Source organism: Hydra vulgaris, chromosome 02 (assembly GCF_038396675.1).
Source record: "Hydra vulgaris chromosome 02, alternate assembly HydraT2T_AEP".
Classification (NCBI taxonomy): domain Eukaryota; kingdom Metazoa; phylum Cnidaria; class Hydrozoa; order Anthoathecata; family Hydridae; genus Hydra; species Hydra vulgaris.
The window spans coordinates 57,102,066-57,125,837 of record NC_088921.1 but is presented as its reverse complement, the minus strand read 5'-3'; the positions used below and the strand labels follow the sequence as shown (position 1 = coordinate 57,125,837).

General features: G+C 28.0%; 1 protein-coding gene across 1 annotated transcript; it reads left to right on the top strand.

Moving 5' to 3' along the window:
• The first annotated feature begins 266 nt into the window (after positions 1-266).
• LOC100208781 (tetraspanin-9) lies at positions 267-20,534 on the top strand. The gene is made up of 6 exons (XM_065791467.1): positions 267-413; positions 529-717; positions 1,036-1,110; positions 1,202-1,492; positions 10,593-10,676; positions 20,220-20,534. Exons 1-6 carry the CDS (start codon positions 351-353, stop codon positions 20,283-20,285), a joined length of 768 nt encoding a protein of 255 aa, XP_065647539.1. The 5' UTR covers positions 267-350; the 3' UTR covers positions 20,286-20,534.
• Positions 20,535-23,772: the final 3,238 nt, after the last annotated feature.

Below are 23,772 nucleotides of genomic sequence, written 5' to 3'. Positions count from 1 at the left end.
AATATATTTGCATTTGAGATTTGTTATTTTATGTTAGTATACTACTAACATGAAAGTGTCCTATTTTGTATTTTTCCCTTTTAAACTTTTTGTTGGCGTATTTCATTTTTTTATAAGGTTTTTTACACCTAAAGAAGTTATTTACATTTATGAAAATTTTTTGTTTCAAAAAATTCATTAATGAATTTTTTGAAACACCTAAATGTTTCAGTGCGATGACATTAGTGATGTTTTTTGATTTTAAACTTTAGTTAATTAGTTATTTAATAAGTTTACTTAACTGAATAAGTTATAAAATTATTACTTGTTATATTTTTAATATAGTTTATATAAAATAATATCAATATAAAATGATATCTGGTGGAGCAAAGTGCATTAAATACCTTCTCTTCATCTTTAATTTTCTGTTTTTTGTAAGTATAGATCTAATTCGTTCTCAACATTCTACAATTCACTATCAACAATATAATTATTTGTATAACTATATTATAGTTATAGTCTATAACTATATATTATGTTTTTTAATAGCTCACAGGATGTGGACTAATTGGCATAGGAGTTTGGCTTAATGTAGAGAAAGGAAGTTGGAAAGCTGTGTCGGATTATGATTTTGTTTCTATAGCTAATACACTTATTGCTGCTGGCGTTATTATTGTGATCATTTCCTTCTTGGGATGTTGTGGCGCTATCACAGAAAACAAATGTATGTTAATTGTGGTAAGTATTGAATGAATTGAAAATCAAAAAATAATTTTTTCAAGTATAACATAAATGTTAGTTTTTATTTTTTCTTAAATTAATATTCTTTATTAAGAATTAGAAACTGAGATAAAATGAAAAGTAATTTTAACAATTTTTTTTGTCAATTATAACTTTTAATATGGTTATGGTTTTTATTTTACTTTTATATTGATCAATAGTTATGTTATTCATTTATGAAATATAGTTTTTTAATTAAATATAAGTATAAATAAATATTATTTATAAATAAAATAAAAATAAATACTAATTATAAAAATTTCAATACTTTTTTAGTTCTTCATTTTCCTGTTAGTTATTTTTTTAATGGAAATTATATCTGGAATAATGGCATACTATTGGAGAGGAACTGTAAGAACTTGTTTACTCATCTTTGAATAGAAATTGTAAAAAGCCTCTTAACATTCTCAAATTTAATTTTGACTTTCTTTGTTTAATTAAGATAAAATCAGAGCTGAAGACTGAAATTAAAAAGCGTATACCATCTTTATATTATAAACAAGAAGATGTACAAGAAGCCATGAATACAATTCAGAAGACTTTTAATTGTTGTGGTATTGATTCTCTTAATGATTGGAGTGTTTCTGCTCCTGATAGCAATGGTAAATCTGTGGCACAAGTAGATGGAACCTGTTGCAAGAAAAGTGGGGAAAATGGTTATAGCTCATCATGCAAAACTCTTCCATATGATAGTGCTACTCAACCAAACATAATTATTCAATACTACAATACAGTAATCCTCATATTAAATATTTAAAACTTAGATTTTTTAAAACTATATGTATGTGTGTGTGTGTGTGTGTGTGTGTGTGTGTGTGTGTGTGTGTGTGTGTGTGTGTCTGTGTGTTTGTATATGTGTGTGTGAGTGTGTTTGTATATATATATATATATATATATATATATATATATATATATATATATATATATATATATATATATATATATATATATACATATTCACTTATATATATATATATACATATTTATATATATTTTTATACATATATGTATATAATATATATATATATATATATATATATATATATATATATATATATATATATATATATATATATATATATATATATATATATATATATATATATATATATACATACATATATATATACATATATGTATATATACAAAAACAACAACAACAAAAAGCAATATATTCACCAGAAATATAGATGTTTTACATAAGAATGTTATAAGTTATAACAAATATATGTACAGTCTACATTCTGGATGGTTTACTCTCATATAGCTAGGCCTAATTGAGGAGAGCAACCATTAATAAAACAAAAACAAAAAACAAAAAAGCACAAATAAAATAAATAATACACTCACAGAAGGTTGCAATTAGTCAACATTCATATTAATATCTTATACATTTTTTATGGTGATATATCTTTTATCACCAGTGATACTACTGTTGTTTCTATTTATCTTGATTCAGCAAGTTGTATTTTAATTTGGTTTTGAGGACATATTTTTTAATGTTGTTAAAAGGGATTGATTTTAATTTATTTTGGATTTGATTCCAGTCCATTAATACAGAGTATTTTATGCAATTTTAATTATATCATGCACTTTTAAAATTGTAGTGCGTTAGGAGATGTGAGTGTATGTTAATTTTTTGTAGAAATTCAATAATCCTGATTGCTTTTTTCTGCATGATAAATATGCGATTTACAATACTTATTTGACTCCATGATAGAAGGCAATATGTGAGGTGAGAGTGAAACAAAGCTTAGTAAATAGATTTTAGAGTTTTTTGTTGTATAAAATGTCTTAGCTTTGACAGAATGGCAAGGGATCTATTCAACTTATTAGATAAATCGTTATATTGGTAAGTCCAGGCTAAGTTTTCGTCTAGCTTTATACCCAAGTAGTTTACAAATGCACTAAAGTTTTTTCCCATTTAACTTAATTTTGAGCTGCTGATCTAGTTTTTTGTGATGACTTTAAATAATATTAAATCAGTTTTTTTGGAGTTAAGGGAAAGTTATTGGCATTAAGCCAATTGCATAATTTTTTAAGTTCATAGTTAACATATTTTTTGATTTTTTTTATAGACTTATTAAAATAGAGAAAGTTTGTGTCATCTGCAAAGTGTTGAACTCAACAAAATTATAAAGCTTTAGACATGTCATTTATATAAATAAGAAACAGCAAAAGGCCAAGGACAGATCCCTGGGGAACACCTACTTTGATATTGTTCAGGTCTGAGCTCACCCCACTAATGGATACTAATTGAGTACTATTAGTAAGGAAAGATTTGAACCAAAAGTTTGAAACTCCTCTAATACCATAGTAGAATAGCTTATAAAATAGAATGTCAACATCTACAGTGTCAAATGCCTTATCAAGGTCGATAAAAATGCCACATCCAAACATTCCTTCAATCTGAGAATCTTTTATTTTTTCTGTTAGACTTAGTAACGCAAGTGATGTAGAGTAGTTTGTTGGAAAACCAAATTGTAATTCAAAAAATAGTTAATTTTCATTAAAGATTTTGTATAAGGGGTTAAACATTAGTCTTTCAAGAATTTTATCAATGTTGGAGAGGAGGGAAATTGGCCTGTAGTTTGACATTAATAGTTTTAAATCAGTTTTAAAAATAGGAATAACTTTGGCAGTTTTTAAGTTTTCTGGGAAAATACCAAGAACAAGATATTAAAAATATTAGAAAGAATTCTAGAAAGTTCCGTTTTTGAATTTTAACTGGCAGACCATTTGGTTTAAGTTTTATTGATTGGAGTAGATTTTCAAGGTCATCAAAATGTTTTGAGAGCAATGATATATTGATATGAAAGACATTGAATGAAGTTTTGTCATACATTTTAAATCATCAATATTAGTATAATAGCTGTTTATTGAGATTTTTTGAGTTTTATTGTTGTTATCAATATGTGTAGTTAATGTGTTTAAGATTAAGTGAAGACTCTCTATGGGAAAATCTGATACTTGATAAGTTTCATTTTAGTGTCAACATTAGTAAGATTTTCATTGTCAGTTATAGTTTCGTTATTGAAGGGAAATATACTAGCTAAGCAATTCATACAAAACCATGAAAAAATTTTTGATGAGTTTTTTAGTAATTGGTAGTCAATATCATTGAGGTTGTTACATTTTAGGTGGACCCAATTAAGACAGTTATCACAAAAAATAGCTCTCTGATTTTTATAGACATTAACTTTGCAAACAGCACATTAGTTATTTGTAGTTTTCATTGCGGTGAAATGATATGGCGATAAGATATATAAGTAAGAATATTTATATGAATGTAAGTAACTGCAACCTATTAAAAATCAAGAAACAGAATAAAGTGTAAGCAATAATCAAAAAAGTAAAATTAAAATTATATATATAATAATAATAATAATAATAATAATAATAATAATAATAATAATAATAATAATGTGATAAATATTAACTGTCAGGTAAAACAATTAATTTGTCTTGTTGTGTTTTATAGTTATTAACTTAAGAGAAATATTAGTAGCTAATATTCGAAACAAATCAAGAATTAAATAAAATAAATAAAAGATAAAATAAAACAAAGAAAAAAACAACTGAACCATACAAAAAATGCAAAAATAATAGAAACAAACAATAAAAATTACAAAAATTATAAAACTTTTGGTTCATTTATAAAAAGCTATTTATAAACGCGTGGAGCGTTCTTTGTTCCTTTTTTTTTTAAAGAAAAAAGGAGGAAAAAAAAAATTTCAAGGATTAAGACTTAATTATTCAATGAAACCAACCAAGCTCACATTTTCTACAAAAGAACTTTTTACTATTTATCCGTTGCAACGTCTTCAACTCAAAAACACTAAAAACAAAATAAAAAGTAAAAATAAAATAAACATCACAAAAATTTGTTGAGTTAGTGATGACGATTGACGTGTTGAGTTAGTGATGACGAATACATTTGTTCAACCCGAATACTGTTTTTGGACTTATTTTTTGTGTGTTCACTTCAACCCATTTATGAAAATTAACAAAAATGTGGCTTGACTTGGTGCTGTTTTCATAAACTTTTCCTTGATGACAGTGTTTAATTATGTTATGGGCATGTTTTGGGTCTATGTTAGCTTTTGCGATGGTATCTGCAATAATTAGTTTGGTATCAGACCAGGATTCCTTGGATTTGTTTGTGTTAACAGGAATGTTTTTAAAAATCTGTGTCTTTCTTAAATTTCTGTTTACTTGGTCATCTAATGCAGCACTAAGCTTATTAATGTCTTGGGAAAATGTTTTATTATCTGATGTCAGATTGAGCAGTTCCTGTCGTATTTCATTAATATCATCAGTATTTTTTTGTACTTTAGATTTAATATTAGTATATGTAATTTTTAGTTCAGCTATATTGCTAGTTATTTTAGAAAGACTTGTGTTTATTGCTTGTAGGATTTCAATTTTTTGTGCATCTAAAAGTGCTTTAATGATTTTCATCAATAATTTTTGATTAATCGACATCGTGAGTTTTAATTTTTATATAGATAGATTAATAAATTAACTTCAATTCACTTTTTTTTATTTTTATTACATAGCGGTGATATATTGGAATAATTTATTTTGATATTATTTGACATGTGGCTTTAGTTAATTTTATAAATTTATGCCATCTTACTTCTACTATGGCGGTACGCAAAAAAAAGGTACAGTGGTAGGATTCAGCCGGTTTGCACCAGTTCAGTAGAACCGCTTTCTAAATGTTTTATAGTTCGCCGAACCGTTTTTTAAATGATATTTGTAGTCATATTTATCTGATTATTTCATAAAAGTAACATAATATTCTTTGTGAAATAAAGTGTATTTTTTATTGCATTCATTTTGTGATGTGCAATAATTATTTGATTAAATTAAGTTACTTTCGTTTGATTTATAAGGTTTTGTATTTAATATATAAAAATATATCGATTGTGATATCCTGTTTGTTGACAGTGAAAATTATCCATAACACTACAGTAATGTATTCGTTGATTTTGTTTTTGTGTGACTTGTGCTTAGGTCTTCATTTTTACTTGGAAATTTAACCATAAAGTAATAAGTAATTGTATTTAATTTTTCAGTAACCCTTAAAATTAATGCAATGAAAAGGCAACAGTGTGCGATGGATTTATTCATCAAAAAGCAAAAATTGGAACCTGTTCTTTCCCAAATGGCTTTGGATGATATGATTCCGTTACAATTGCAACCTATACACTTTAAAGAAAGCAACAAATCAATAATTGAGACAAAAACTGATACCAACTCTAACACTGAAAATAATCTTCCTGAATGCTAGTCTGTGCAACAATACCAGAACTTTAAAGACAAATATGATGAATTGATAATGTACACAATATGATTTTACAAGCAAAAAAAGTGTTCACACTTCAAAAGAGTGAAAAACTTGAGGCATCAGGGAAAAATAAAGAAATACAATAAGCTTCTCTAAGGAAGAAAATAAAAAAGCATTTTTCATCAAGAGCCCAAAACATTTGTATAAAGACTTTTTTTTTTTTTTTTTTTCAATACCTTTGCTTCCAACAAGGCTGCAAGCAACCACTAATTAGAGTTGAAAGTTATTGGAAGAGAAAAAATGAAGTATATAGAGCAAGATAACAATTAACAGACAACTTAAAAGATTGCAAATTATATGAATCAGGAAAGCAAGATGAAGGAAGCGAATTCCAAAGAACTGATGTTCGAGAAAAAAAACTAGACGAATAAGAGTTTTTGGAGCACTTAGGAACAGTTACAGAAAAAGTATGAGACTTAATTGAATGACAAGTAACACAAGAATGAATTTTAGTAGACGCAAGAGACGCTAGCTCTTTAGAGCAGTGCCCATTACAATATTTATAGAAAAGAGAAAGAGAAGCAACATTACGACAATGTGATAATGGTTGGAGGTTGACTGCAAGAGCATCTTGTTTAAAAAGAAAGGGCATCATTGAAAGATCCATCCTAGGTATAGCAACAGTATTCCATACAAGGACAAATTTGAGATTTATAGAGAAAAAGAATAGAATCTGTAGTAAGAAAGTGGTGAGCACGATAAAGAGATGCAACCTTAGCAGATGCTAATTTTGCAATGGATTTGATATATGGTTTCCAAGAAAGATCATAAGTAAGAGTTAATCCTAGAAGATGAAGGGTAGATGACTCATTGAGTACATTACTGTTCATAAATATAGTAAGATCTAAACTATTGCAATAACGATTGACTGAAAAAAATTGGGTTTTATCTGAATTGAAGTTCAACAGCCACTGTGAGCTCCATGCTGTAGCAGAAGTAAGATCCTTTTAAAACTCAAATGCCCCCTCCAAGCAATCAGAGAGTGTTTGCTTCTTATCATGACAAGAATAAATGGTAGTATCATCAGCAAACTATGCCACCTTAGATGTGAGAATATCTTGAAGATCGTTGATGTAAATTAAAAATAATATAAGGCCAAGGTTTTAACCTTGAGGAACCCTGAAGTTACAGAATATGAAGAAGAGTGCTGTCCATCGAAGATAACTTTTATACTACAATAGGAAAGAAAGAATTCAATAATTTTAAAGATGTTACCAGATACATCGTAAGAAGGAAGTTCAAGGAGAAGAACAGCATGCCAAACTTTATCAAAAGCTTTAGAAATGTCAAGAGCAATAGCCTTAACCTCTCCACATCTATCTAATGCACAATAAAACCTATCAGTTATCACTTTTAGTAAATTAGCTGTAGAACAAGAAGATCAAAATCCACATTGATGATCAGAAAATAAGTTATTGTTTAAACCACCGCCTCCAGCTTGTTTTAAATGCAATAAATCAAGTAAATCATTTTAAACTTTTCATCGATAAGATTATTTTAAAATAAGATATACACTATTTTTTATCAGTCTAATAAGAACCAAATTGAACTTTCCAAAATATCCAAAGAACTTGAAATTGATTTTATAAAGGTTGGTAGAGTTTTTGGACCCAGATGGGTTGCCTGTAGTTTAAGATCGGTCCCAGCTGTTTGGCGCGCTTATCCAGCACCACATAAGTATTTTCATTTAAATAAACAGTTCATGGGTATGGCTACTCTTCTTAAAAAAATAGATTTCTTGAATGATTTTGAATGATATTTTAAACAAAATTTCACTTCTTTCAAATGCAATACAGGCAAAGGAAATTAGGTATGATAAGTGCTGAAAAGCTGGTAATAAAGATCTGTTAAAGCGTTTCAAATGCTTAAAAAAGAAAAAAGTCCATATGAAAAAATATCGATGCACTAATTGCTTCAGAGGTCTACAAAAATATAACTTTTGTAAAAAATAATTGATTCATCGGACTTCCTCAAAACTTTTTTTTCAATGATTTGATAAGCCTGCCCCAAACAAGCCCTCAGTCGATGTAGCTGCACTTTGTTGTGAGTCAGGCTATTTGTCAGTCGTAAATGAGTGCGAAATCAGAGAAAAGCTCTATTAAAATAAACCATACAACTGCTCCTCTAAACAGCTTTTTACAAGAGCTTTTGGTTTTCCTTAGATGTTTTCTTTAGGTTTTCACACTAGCTATCCATTTATTTAATAGAACTTTACTAAAAATGAACAATCACATTTTGTAATTAAAAAAAAATCAATCTTTATTTTTGGAACTTAATTTTTTGTTTATTGAATGTAGTTTGTGTAGTTTGCACAATAATTTTTAACTAAATAGTTTAACTTTAACTCTAATCAATATCTAAGAATAGAGAAGAAAAGAAAGTGGTTTATATTTGTGAAAAATTTATACTATTGCGAGAGCTTTAAATCGTCCCGTAAACAATATTAGGGGAGTGTTGGGATGAATGAGAGTTGAAGCTCTCGCTTCCTGCTGAGGCCAATATATATATATATATATATATATATATATATATATATATATTATATATATATATATATATATATATATATATATACATATATATATATATACATATATATATATATACATATATATATATATATATATATATACATATATATATATATATATATACATATATATATATATATACATATATATATATATATATATATATATATATATATATATATATATATTTATATATATATATATATATATATATATATATATATATATATATATATATATATATATATATATATATATATATACATATATATACATTGGTGGCCAAAAATTAAAGACCACTCATTTTTTTTTCAAAATTTATTATAGCCTAAGTATAATTTTATTTTGGAAAAAGGTATCAAAAAAAGAAAAACATTTTTAGAAAGAATTTTTATTGCATTTTATATTTTTTATAAAAGAATTTATAATTTTTTTACAAAATAATGTTAAAAAATTAAAAAACTGACTAGTAAAAAATATAAATGGGAAAAAAAATCGGACAAAATTCTAAGACCAGTTTCAAAAATATTTCAAAAAGCAATAAAAAAATAATTTAGAAACGTGTTGTTCCTCCATTTGTTTTCAAGCACTCTTGTACTCGTTCTGGCATTGAATTCATTTAAGTTTTGATTACTTCATCAGGCATATTTTTCAAATGATGAGAGATAGAAGATTTCAAATCTTCCAAATTGTAAAGTTGTTCTTTACCAAGCTTGTGATCAAGCCACGACCATAAATTCTCTATTGGATTCAAGTCTGGACTATTGGCAGGCCATGGAAGCACTTGAATTTTATTAGAATTGAAAAACGCCAACTCCACAGGCACTCATACAGGCCAAATGCCTATTGAACCACTGCCTTGTTTTGTTCGTTTCAAAATACATGAGTCATCGAACCGTTCGCTAGGAAGTCTACTCAACTTTACGCGACCTTTTCTGTTGTCTACCTCAACGTTCATTTCATCACTAAAGACCACACTGCTCCACTGATCTGTTGACCAATTTTTATGTAGTTTGCACCACTCTTTCCTGGCAAATTTTTGTTTTTTATTTAAGCGTGGTTTTTTTGCAGCAGCACGCCATAAATAATTTAAATTGTGAAGGACCTTTTGCACAGTACTAGGGCTTGCTTTCAGACCATTTGACAGTGTCCATTTCGTAGACAAGTCTGTAGTTGATGCTTGTCTGTTTTCTTTCATTAATCTCACTAACGAGCAAACATCACGGTCATTTGAAATTTTATTGCGTCCAGTCCTATGACGATCATTAATTGACCGAGTCTCTTTGTATCGTTGAATTATGTTAATAATGCAAGAGTGAGACCTTCCGAGCTTTTCTGCTATTTGTCTGATGCTATAGCCTTCTTCTTTTAATACAAGAGAGCCGCGTACCTGTCTTTTACTTTGATCTTTGCACGCATTTTTGCAATATTTTTATATCCTTATTGCAATTCAAAAAATAAATGTTTATTTGATATCGAAACTCAGGTTTCGACATTTCATTTTATAGCCAATGTAATAAGCAATTAAGACAGTTAAAAAAAATAATGGATTATTATTTTTAATAAGTGCAAATTAAAGATTTGAAAGTGGTCGTTAAATTTTGTCCAATTTATTTAAAAAAGATTTATAAGTACTCATCAGTTTTTTAATAAGTTAAACGCTATCTAATTAGAATTAGATTAAAAAAATTATACCACTTTAATCCGTATGTTTTAATTAACAAGATATTAAAAAAAATAATTTAATATGTCAATTAGAATCTTCTTAATTTTAATTTAAAGATTAAGAAACCAACTAAAAATGAGTGGTCTTTAATTTTCGGCCACCGCTGTATATAAATAGCCCTTGTTTTAAATAAAAAATGCTTTAAATTAAATATACAATATATATAAAATATTTTCCTATTACTTTTATTATTTACTTATCTTGTTTTTTTGTTTTTTTTAAGGGATGTTTTTCATCCATTGAAGATTTTCTGAAAAAGTACACTTTATACTTAGGAGCTGTTGGTATTGCTTTCGCATTATTTCAGGTATTTTAGCAAGTATATTATGTATAATTTTATTTTGTATAAACATTTAGGTAGCACCATATTTGTAGCTAATATAGCCCTAAAGCTATACATAAGTTATACCTATCATGTCTTTCTATTTTTATCAGGATATCTAAATAGAATAAACATGCTTTAGAATTTCTGTTAAGTTAATGTAAGTTCTAAAAATTATGGTAGCAATATCATCAAATAAATTTTTTTTTTTTTTCAAGCTAACACAAAGCTGTAAAAACTTTATGGGTAAGAGTGACTTACTCACAAAAAAATAACTTTTATCTAAAGAAACTGACATGCTGTTTGTTGCAAATAGATTATATGCTCGAGAAAACTTGATCTCATTCTAAATGTTATCAAAGCATAGTTTTTAAACATTTTCATAATGCTTTACGAGTAAATTTAAAATCTATTGAGAATTGGTAACAAAATATATAACATTTTGATTTGTAAGAGCGCGTTTATGTGGAAATCATTAGAACTCATGAGTTAGTAAGAAAGAATATGTAGTGTGTTTATATAATATTCGTTGTAATATATATATATATATATATATATATATATATATATATATATATATATATATATATATATATATATATATATATATATATATATATATATATATATATATATATATATATATATATATATATATATATATATATATATATATATAATATAATTATTAATAATAATTTATTATAATGGATCCTAAAACAAATAAAATAAGAGTTAGTAGTTATATTTAAAATAGAGAACACAATATTTGGGAATTTTGATGAAGATCAAGCTATGGCAAAAGTAATTAATAATTACCAGGTGTAGAACAATTTATTATAAATCAAAGTGACACAACCAATTTAAACAAACAGTTAAAGACATGGAAGGAAGATTTTGAGTTGTATCTAGTTGCGACTGGAGTCACGCAAGATGCGCAAAAAAAGGCATTGCTTTGGCATTTAGCAGGCAAGCATGTAAAAGAATCATAAAACCCTGAATGGAACTAACACTGATCAATACAAGGCAATGCGGATAAACTCGATCAATATTTCAGCCCAAGTAAAAATATAATGTACGAACGTTACATCTTTATGAGAATCAAGCAAAATGAAGAGGAAAGTACAGTAAGTTTTGTTATGTTATTAAAAAAGCAAGCGGATACCGTGCCTTTCCAAATGTTACAGAGGTAGTGAAAGATCAATTCATATCATCATGTTATTCTTTAAAATTGAAACAAAGAAAAATAAATCTCAAGAAATGTTTTGAGATTGGTCTAAACATGGAAATGTTTTAGGCAAAAAAAATGTCTGATAAAAAAGCAAATGAATGCACAGAGGAATTCGACTTATTGAGTAGATCAATCAGAAAAACAAACTATTTTAAGAAAATAATTTGTTATGTTTTCGATGTGGAGAGAATTACTTTGTTGAACACCAAAAAGATTGCAAAGCTATTGGCAAAATGTGTTTCAAATATCAAAAGAAAAATCATTTAGCCATTTGTTGCCAAAATACTCTACAACCATTTTATAGGACAAACCAACAAGTTAATGAGATAAATAATAAAGCTAAATGTGAACTCAGCTCAGAAAATAAATCAGAGAAAACGCTCTCCCTGAAATGTAGTACAATTTTCAAACGGATGAGGGAGTCTACCAACAAAAGATTAGTGTATGGGATCAACAGTTCATTCGAAATTTTTCAAAAACTATGGAGCAAAGCTATGGTAGAATAGAAAAAGTAAAATTTATCAGTGACAATATTATACTATGCATTAGACAAACAAGACTTATTAAGAAAATTAGAACTTTTGTTCATCAAAACAAGGACATTGGATCTGAAATTAAATTTAAAAAAGTGTATTTTTGCTCAAGATAAAATAAAATTTTTTAATATTGAAATAACTAAAAATGTTATTGATCCCGTATATTAATCAAAAATGCAAGATCACCAACAATGGTTAGTGAGCTTCGAAGTTTTCTTGGTGTATGCACATATGTATCAAGATTTATTAAAGACTTTAGTGAATAAACAACAGTATTACAAGAACTATTAAAGTAAAATTCAAAATTTAAGTGGGATAAAGAACATAATGATGCCTTCAACATGCTTAAATGTGAATTATCAAGTGAATCTGTTTTGGCTTTTTATGCTCCATGCAAAGAAGTATGGCTAATTACTGATGCTAGTAATCATACCATTAGGGAATACTTTTACAAAAAGAAGGAACATGGATCAAACCAATCTGCTACATAAGCAGATCCTTAACCGCAGCCAATTTAAAAATAGCATTACAGTAAAGGAAGCACTTGCTTTGGTATGGGCTATCAGGCTTGGTTGGGAAAGGCGTGCGATTGCACTCTGATCTTGACCACGCATACAATATTTAGTTGCGACAACTTTCAAAAAATAATCAAGCGCAAAAAAGTTCAACTGGACCGATGAGAGACAATTACAAAAATTAAAAGCTGCCTGATTAAATTGTTATAAAATAAGTTTAGAATAATTAATAAACTTCGTCTTTTATAATTAAGCGACACTCTTTTATATAAAGTAAAAACTTACTATTAATAATTGTTTAATAAAGAAACAATTGTTATTCAATTTATCAAAGAGTTTAGCATAATTTCTTTTATTTGAGTACTTCTGATTTATTTCAACAAGATTCTAATAAACAAACGTTTGTTGATTTATTTAATAAATAAAAAAGTCAATCTTTTTTTAACCATTTCGCGCTTTGCGTAGTTGGCCTGAGTTTTGTTTTTACAAATTACATACAATTCTTTGTAGTACGTCGAACAAAAAGAAACGATTAAATCATTCAGTTACTATGACATCTTCATAGATGTTTTGAGAACATTCAAGTATGTTTCCATGTTTGTCCGCATAACAATAAGTTTTAAAAATACATGCAGAAAAATTAAATTCATAACTTTAATCTTTACTAATTAAATGATTTTATATTGGCGAATGCTTTAAAAAGATTCGCTAATATAAATTTGTTTTATTTTAATACGTTGACTTATTGTTGGAGCCACACACACACAGATATTTAAAAGATTTAATAAAATGGCAGCGTATAAACTTTTTAATAACATATTTTGATCTATATTATTAAAAAGTTTTATATATACAGCATATAATATATACATATATTAGCTTATAAGCTGCCTTTTTATTAATTCAACTTATTTATGCAATCGTATAACAAGAATATGACAATCAAAGATATCATATATATAATGCTATATATATTTTTGTCCTTCAGGACTCTTTAGTAATGTACATAAATATAAAATTATGTGGGATAAAAATTATATAATAAATTGTTTATCCGTCCGATTCAGATATAAAACTTATATCTTCACTGGTGCAGCTTTCTTCGCTTCTATAATCAGTGACAATACTAGCATTAGCTGAATCAAGGCAAAAAACTCTTCGCTTATCTAAGAAAATATCCACAGCGCGACTTAAAATATCGTCGCGTCTTCCATTGTTGAATGATTCATCTTTAAATGTCTATCAGTCTAAATCACAGTCAAAATACTGAAAACGCGTTCGACAGCTGAATTAGAACCAGCAATACACATCAGAAGTTCAACTAAAAGACTCAAGTTTGGAAACTTAACTTTATGATAAAGAAAAATATTCTGCCATATTTACAATGGTGTGAGTGCAATGGTGTACTGCGCATTTATTACTAGTTTTGCAGCTCTCCATTCCAAAAGAACCATTTTAAAATCCATTCCTAATTTTTCTAGAGGGTAAAAAATTCGTTTAGTAATAAAGATATGCTGGCATCACCATACATGCTGTCTGCTGTCCATACTTGCGGATCTAACCAATCCATTGATTTGAATATGGGATTTAACAGCGAACTAAATCTATCGTTTATCAATGGCAGAATGATTTCAATTGCTAATTTTCTTACTTTAATGACAGAATGAATACATTCAAAGTTAAGATTAGCCATATTGTTGAGTTCAATCTCAACAAACTTTGGGTTTGATTTTTTCAATTCGTTACCTTCTTTGAAATACGAAGAAACAAGATTGGTTGAACCATCTTTTTCATTGATTATAAACTTGAGTAAATATGAATCAATAATATTATCAATATCTGCATGGCTTAATTCCGCTAAGCTAGCCTTTGTTATATCCACCGCTGGTTTTAACTCATTCACCATTAACAGTTGTTTTTCAAAAACCAATGATAATGGTGATAACTTTTCTAAGATGTCCAAATAAATACAAACCATACATAATAGTCTGTAGTCATGCAACCGTTTGGACAATCCAAAAAGTTTAGCATACATATCTGCTTTAGTATCGCGATCAGCAAGAGCATTATTGAAACCGACAATAAGCGAAGGCCAATTATGTAAAAGTTTTGTAAAGCCGCGTCTCCTGTGACTTATAAAGCGCGTTCCAAATATTTTAGGCAAGGTGTAATATGTAATTTTCAAAGCCTCAGCAGCTTTTTTAACTGCGCATTTTAGTTTTCCAGAATTGCGAAATAAATTAGATATGGAAATGTAAAAACGTTCACACTCTTTATACTGGGAAATATCTTTCACAGCATCTTTTATTGCTAATTCTAAACGATGGTTTACGCAGTGAATTTTTATCAGCCACATTCTATCTTTTTTTAATTGTGTTAACACGCCATTATAAATTCCAAAATTAACGCAAGCTCCGTCGGCCCTAGCGCTTACAAGTTTGTATTTGTAAGCTGACGCAGTTAAAGAAACACTACCGGTTTCAATAAAAATGCTATCAATAGCCTTTTTAATGGTATTGGCACTCATACCACCCAAACTGTTCATATCAAGTAAAGAAACTACAAAACAGGCAGGGGTCCCCTCGCGTTCAACGTGCACAAGAATCAACTCTTTTTCATCCTTTGTTTTTCTAGCCTGAGAACCATCGGAAAGAATGGAGAAAAAGTTTGTTTCATTGACAGTTTTAGCAACTTTTTCTTTAATGGCACTGGCAATGCATGAGATATATTCACGTGCTAAAAAAGAAATTAAAAACAATAAAAAATAATAATAATAATATAACTAATATTTTTCAAATTAAAAAATCAAATGGATAAATCAAAAGGATAAGACCATTCGGATGTAAAATCTTGAGAAAAAAATAATTAAACTTTCATTATAATAGTAACGTAACTTTAATTTGATTTTTTCATTTGAATTGTTTTATCAAATTACGAAAAAGAAACTGAACCTAAAAATCAATAACCTGCTTTATTGTTGTCTTTTCCTTCTAAAAGGAGTACACCATTAAGTCTTTGGCATTTGATCAGTGTCTTGAAATGGCTAAGTGGCATGCTCGGTTTTAGAGCCATTTCATTATAAAGTGTAATAGGTAACAAGTTTTCCATATCAAGGTTAGCAACACAACTACTTCTAGGATCTTCTGAGTTACCATTATCAATCAGCACCGCTAATCTATGGCTTTGCCCTCTAAGATGGCGATCAACCTTTATTATTATAGTAATATAGTAAATTATAAGCTAACTACAGTTATAAGTTATGTAATGGTAGAAAAATTATGTTTAAATCAATTACTTTACTTTAAATTAATTACTTTAAATTAAAATACTTTGTCACCACACAAGTTCCCTCCATAAACGCTGTCAAAGAATTATTTGGTACTCCTTTAACTAAAGCATCCGTTAAAATTTCAGTTTTGTTCCTAGCACAAATCTTACACCATATTTTGACAACTAAGCCATTAGCTTCCTAAGCTTCTTTCTTTCTTAGATATTGGTTTACTATCTTTAATTTTTTTTGCTTCAGATGTCATTCTTATATATTTGTTATACCTAAACTTAAATTTACTTATTTCTGTTTTAAATACTTATTAAAATGAAAAATAAAAAAAAAGCCTACTCACTATTCATAATCAGTGGTAAAGCAGTTCCGCTTCCTCCTCGTAATTTATTTTTACCTTTTGAGTTTAATCATAAAAAAATGCTTTCATATAGTTTGACGTATTTAAAATTTGGTTTTGGTTAGTAAAATAAAAAATAAAAATATAATTCATTTGGAATGTAATTTGTTTGGATACTGATCATTATAGACCACTAATTCAGGGGTCTAGCACATTGCGAAATTGTTTTTAACATTTTTAAAGATACTGCTAAAAACAACGTTCTAACATTGTCATAGTAACTGAATGATTTAATCGTTTCTTTTTGTTCGATGTACTACAAAGAATTGTATGTAATTTATAAAAACAAAACTCAGGCCAACTACGCAAAGCGCGAAATGGTTAAAAAAAGATTGACTTTTTTATTTATTAAATAAATCAACAAACGTTTGTTTATTAGAATCTTGTTGAAATAAATCAGAAGTACTCAAATAAAAGAAATTATGCTAAACTCTTTGATAAATTGAATAACAATTGTTTCTTTATTAAACAATTATTAATAGTAAGTTTTTACTTTATATAAAAGAGTGTCGCTTAATTATAAAAGACGAAGTTTATTAATTATTCTAAACTTATTTTATAACAATTTAATCAGGCAGCTTTTAATTTTTGTAATTGTCTCTCATCGGTCCAGTTGAACTTTTTTGCGCTTGATTATTTTTTGAAATGTTCTCAAAACATCTATGAAGCCGTGGGCAAGTTGTCGCAACTAAATATTGTATGCGTGGTCAAGATCAGAGTGCGATCGCACGCCTTTCCTGACCAAGCCTGGGCTATTGAAAAGTTGCATATGTATTTATATGGAAAAAGCTTTAAGCTCGTAGTGGAGCACAAACCTCTCAAGTTCATTTTTTCTTCTGGCTCTAAATGAAATGCATGTATTGCAAGATGGCAAATCAAATTGCAGGCATATGATTTTGACATAATATATCAAAAAGGAGAATAGAACATTGCAGATTTTATCTCTTGAAACTGCACTCCAAATGAAATGCATAGTGAGTCAGATGAAAAAGAAGTAGCAGTGTATGTAAATTTCTTAGTGACAAAAATGGCACCCAAATCAATATCACTTAAAGATATGAAGACAGCAACAAATATCAGTTTAGTTGCAGTAAAAACGGCTTCTGCATTGACACTGAGACCAGAGGATACTTAGTGGGTTCAGTACAACTTGCATACAATTGTAAGTAAGTTTTTTGACATGAGTGTCGATAAGTGCAGTGGTTTGTCGCAGTATAACAAGGGTCAGTGAGAGTTGTGAACTGTTTGAAGTTCTTATATCTGTGTATGTAATGTAAATAGTCAATGCAGTGTACATGTGTGTCTACAGTAGTAGCATGTCTTGATAGTATGAGTTATTAGTACAAAATTAGTTGAAAGTCATTAAAACTGGTATAACGTGAGCTGGACATGAATACTAGTAGTCCTTTAACATGTATCTTAAAAATGACAAACTATTATAACTAGATAATCTAGAATACTAAAATAGAATTACACCAATATAGGAACACTAAGTTGTGTATATATTTTACAACTTATAATTTAAAATCATATGCAATTTTGTAGCCTAACAGGTAAATGTATGTGGTACTAAAGTGTGTTTTGTATTTTGTATAAGTGACGAGATTACCTGTGCATATATCACGTGACTGTAATGTTACCAGGAGTATCTGAAGTGGAGTAGAAATATTCGTTTTACAAAACAGTTAGCAGGTAGCCTTTAGTCAATTAAACAAACTGTATGTATAGTGTGGCCTGTTTTGTGTTTAATTATATTCATAGTGACTTGTGTCTTTAGTATGAGTTTTTAATATCAAAATAATATTAGTTGTTTGAAGCGGGTTATTAAAATTAAGTAATGTAATATCTAGTAATAATGTGAAATGTGTTTTTATTCTTTAATAGCTTAATAACTCTTTATTAGCATTATCCTAATATTTTAACAGTGTGAAAACAGTACATTAACAATAACTTTTTAGGTTTTAAAATAAAATAACGTTTTAGGTTTTTAAATATTATTTCAGTAAATAAACAAAATAAAAAAGACACCAAGTAATTCTCACGCAGTTATAAAAAATTTACTGGTTTTAGCATAAAGTTAAATAAAAAAAAAATCTTTTTTTATTAGATTGTCTTCTAGGACAAAAAAGCATCAGATTAATATAAGACTAAGACATTTTTAGTAATGAGCGTAATAAAGTTTTCTTAGTTTCTGTAAAAGGCACCAAGTTAAATAAAAGTCATTTTGAGGCAATATTTTTAAAATTGTAAATAGTGTCTAATAGAAACCGGTTTTTGGTCGCAATGGTGTAAAAGAATGTCATTGGTTAGGAAAGCAAATAAGAAAAGGCAAAAAATAGAAAGAGAGAAAATGAAAGTAGTATTTATCGGGTGGACACGCAAAAATCCGGTCAACTTTAAATTGAGATTTCTGTAAATCTATAAATGCTTTTTATTTCAATATCATAATGAAATTGTCGACCAGGAAGTTGTGAAAAATCCGCCTTGCGATATGTTTCGTCGTCTTTAATTATGAACGTACTATTATCCGCCATTATTTTAACCAACTTCTTTGCGCGTTGAATTCCTTTAATTTCACCATTTAAGCTTCTCTTAGGTGTATTTTTATTATGAAATGCTTTAATTCCAGCATTTTTAAGTACTTTTTTGATATAAGAATGCGAAGTTTTGAATTTTCTTGCTAAATCTCGCTGTGACTGGTTCGGATTTCTTGCTATTGAACTGATAATCGACTTTACCTTTTTGGATTTTTGGAAAGTTTTCTTTCTTCCACTTCCAGGTTTTCTTTCAAAACCTTGAGTAGTCTTGAACTTATTTATAATATCTATGACTGTAGATTTTTGGGCATTTGACGTTTAGCAATCAAGCGATATGAAGCGATAAAAGTTAATGGGTTTTTGCAAAAAAAGTTCACAACTTTTTTTAGCACCTCAATTTGTTTCCGAAACATTTTGCAAATCATTGATTTGTAAGCAAAAGTTTATCAACACAATTAAAGATAAGAAAGCAACATTTAATTAAAAATTAAAGATAAGGAAGATAAGATTAGATAAGGAATACATTTAATAAAAAAACAAATAAAATAAAAAGCAGGAGTGGTTTTAGAGAAATCTCAATTTAAAGTTGACTGGAGTTTAGCCACCCGATAGTAGCCAAAGATGTGTCTATATAAGAATAATGCTAAATAAAATGATGGATTAAATGTGTTTAGTTCCAGCAGTTGAACATAAGAATGGGTCAGCGATGGAGGATATTTTTCTTGTGTACGCACTAGAGATATTATAAAATCAAAGGGAAAAAATGTCAAAAAACACTAATATCAGAAGAAAATGTTATTCCATCTTGCCTTCTTGATTGAAAGATATTTTTAATGCATTGCATTCCATTTAAGTAGGGGCTATGAGATGGTTAAATTGGATTTTGTTAAAAATGGATTAAAAATAATCATTGCGTTATACTTTTTTTTAAATACGAAATCATCTATGTGGGTTTTATGTGTTAAGTTAAATAATTTGATTTGTATTAAAATCTTTTTTGTAAACCTATGACTCTGGTGCTTTTTTTAGATCATCGGGCTGATTTTCTCCATGGTGTTGATTTGTGCTCTTAAAAGAGATTCTCGCGTTTTGTAATTTTATATCGTACTTGTTTCTATAAATATTTTTATTGCTTCTATAAATATTTTGAACAAATAATTTTTGGGGATATTTAATATACGGTTATTGTGATTTTTTATTTTATATGGTTGTTGTACCTTTTATTCAAATTAAATTAACATATTTTATTCATTAATTTATTAAAGTAATATATCAAAGTAATGAAAATTTTATAGTTATATATATAATTATGATTTTATGAAATAAATGCTTTTTATATTTCGAGATTTTATATTTGCAATATGTTTGATATTTAAGCAGGCATATTTTGTGATTTTTTACAAAATTATAAATGTGAATGAAGCAGACTTGTAAACAGCAGAATATCTGCTTTCTTTAAAAATTATGTGTCTACCCTTCCACTATGCCTTTTCTTATTTAAGTCAATGCACACTTGCATGTGTTGCATTTGTCTCGCTTTTTCCGTAGGAGAACGCGATCAAAATATTAACTTTATTTAGTTTATCGCAGCGCAACGTAAAAACTATAAAAAAAGACTCTCCTACGTAAAAGCTAAGACTTTTGCTACGTCTAACCCAAAAAAGTAAGAATGTGGGCTAATAATATTTGGAAGTTAATATTAGTTGTAAGGTTTTGTACTGGGGAAATAAAGAAAAGGTTTAAATATATTTATAAAAGAGTTGAAAAATGTTTTTATGAAAAATATAGTTGTAAAAAAACCTAAAATAAAAAGGTAAAATTAGGGTTATTCGCGATATTTTCGATAACAAAAAGCAAACTTTTTTATTTTCCCTGCAAATGCGAATTATTTGCCAAATAACATATTTTGCTGCGAAAGAAATTTACTTTTCAAAATTCAAGATATTTTGTTAAAAAGCAAATGCAGCCTCTATCAAAAGAGCTGGTGACGCTTTTTTTGAAATTTTGTTCTGTTTTTAGAGATAAAATTCATGTTCAACCAAGAGAAATATCATGGAAAATATTTCATGATTTATTAAAAAAGGACAGCCTGTTGGATTCAAGTTTAAAAAAAGCACCAAAAATAAATAAGAAATTTATCCATTCTGGAAACTACAAGCAAAATGTCACTGTTGCTTTGTCTTCCATTAAACTACAGCAATAAAATCATATTTTATCGACCGTTCAGGTATTGCATCGTTCTTAACTCTTTTTAATAAATGGTAGACAACTACAAATTAAAAAAATCAGTCTTCTAATATTCTTGGAAATATTACTATTGAGAGCACTTTCAGTTTTTTTTTAGTGTGTTTTAAGACCAATGTTTCTATACGAATTTTAATCAGCATAAAATTGCCTTTCGTTTTTAATCATAAAAATAAAGATGAAAGAAGGAGGGGTGGGGTGAAGAAACTGCAGTAGCGCAAAAATGTACTTTCACGAAAAAAATTTATCTTTGCATACTTGCGTTTCCGAATGTTAATCATTTTCTTCTCCATTAGTAAGATCTTGCATTATAAATATTTAGAGCCTTTGTTTTCTAGATATTTTTTTTAGCGAATTAAATTACACAGTTTTGAATTTTTTCTTTTCAATAAAATGGTTTAATAGAATGTAGAGAGTATTTTTTTAAATTGCTATTTCTTTTACTTCCTTATATAGACCAAGCTATTAGAAAGTTATTTTTTCGCCTTTTCTATCATCTGTGTTAAGATTTATCAACATTATTTTTTGATCAACAAAATATATTGATGGTGTATCTTGGTTTTCTTTTGCGTATCATGATTTTGTGTTTTCATAGTCTATCTTTAGTTTCTTTTGTGAAAAAATAATATTGGTCATGAATTCTTCCTCAACCCTACTATTCATTTGTAAAGTTTTTTGTAAAATCTCTTAACCGTATGCAGAATTGCAAACATCATCAATGATTATATCTGCGTACTTTACAATGGTTGAAGACAAGGTTGTCGGTTATACATTAGGTAAAATGGTGAATACTCCATTAACTGCACTTTAACAAGTAGATCAAAAAGGATTCCATTCTAAAACTTAGAAATTTTCATTTAAGACCTAGAAAATTACTTTTTTAATTGTCTTATTCTGTCTGTAAAGCCATTGGTTTAGATGTATATCCACATTACACATTACACATTGCTGAAAGCCATATAGTTATATTGTTACACATTGCTGAAAGCCATATAGTTACACATTGCTGAAAGCCATATAGTTATATAGTGCAGTTATACTGAATTTGCATGTGAAGTGCTGCTATTACTAATAATAAAAAACCTGAGTTTTTTTGAGCTTTTCCTGACTGGTTAAATATATGGATAAACAACAAAATTCAAAGATTTGAGAAATATACATTATCTCCTCAAACATCAAAGCACTACAAACAACTTTATTATGTTAAGCTTTATTAATAGAAGATCTGTGAGAAGATAATTATAAATTTATATTGACTGCTCGTTTTCAAAGTGCTCCGTTAGAAAGAAGATTCGGACAATACCGTCAAATGAGTGGTGGCAGGTTCCTAAACAGTTTAAAAGACATGTTTTATAGTGAGAAGATAATACGAATAAAAAGTTTAATAAAAAAAAGGATTCAAACTTTTAAAATGATAATAATGCTGTTGAATATACACATCATGCTAGATCTTTGATGGATCAGATCAAAAAAGTGATTTAGATTGTGTGACTTTATCAGATGATTCTCGTTAAGTTATATACTTACTTCGAATACTAGTTATATACTATAACATATTAAATCCATTGCAAAATTAGCATCTGCTAAAGTTGTATCTCTTTATTGTGCTCGCCACTTTCTTACTCCGGATTCTATTCTTTATCTCTATAAATTTCAAATCCGACCTGGTATGGAATACTGATCTTCGAATGATGCCTTTTCTTTTTTAGATAAGGTACAAAAATGCATTGTAAACACATTCGGACCTGCTCTTGCAGCCATCCTTGAACTGTTGTCATATCGTCGTAATGTTATCCAGAGGTTGGCTAACTACTCCATCCTTACCACTTTTAGAATATGTCTGTTTTGCTATGCTAGATCATGTATTGATGTTATTTATCAGTCTCAAATGCAACACCTTAAAACAGCAAAATTAGTTTGGTAGAGAAGGTTACCAACCATTTTTATGCTTAAATCACCGAAATTGTGGAAAAGAAGTTTTAGACACATTTCAAATATTTATTTTTATAACACCAGAAGTTCCATTGTTGCAAATAACATTGTTACAAAAAAGACAAAGAAAAAAATATATCTACTTTGTTCCACATTTTTAATCAGTTTGTGCTCAATTTTTTCATACTTTCAAAGCTTGTTTTTGAGAATTATGTATTTTTATTTCTTGTGCAGTCCTTGATTATTTCAAAGTTTCTACAGACAAATCTAACTCATGTCTTTCTAAAATCATTATAGTAATATATAGTTATGAAGGTTAATATATGTTGTTTGGTTTTCATTAAACACAGCATTTATTAACCATTATTACTATTTATTACTGAAAAGAAGCCTCAATTAAATATAC

Coding starts and splice junctions, on each gene's coding strand:
- LOC100208781 (XM_065791467.1), top strand. CDS start 351: ATGATATCTGGTGGAGCAAAGTGCATTAAATACCTTCTCTTCATCTTT. Junction 1,493..10,592: donor TTATTCAATACTACAATACA/GTAATCCTCATA, acceptor GTTTTTTTTAAG/GGATGTTTTTCATCCATTGA. Junction 10,677..20,219: donor TTGCTTTCGCATTATTTCAG/GTATTTTAGCAA, acceptor TGCTTTTTTTAG/ATCATCGGGCTGATTTTCTC.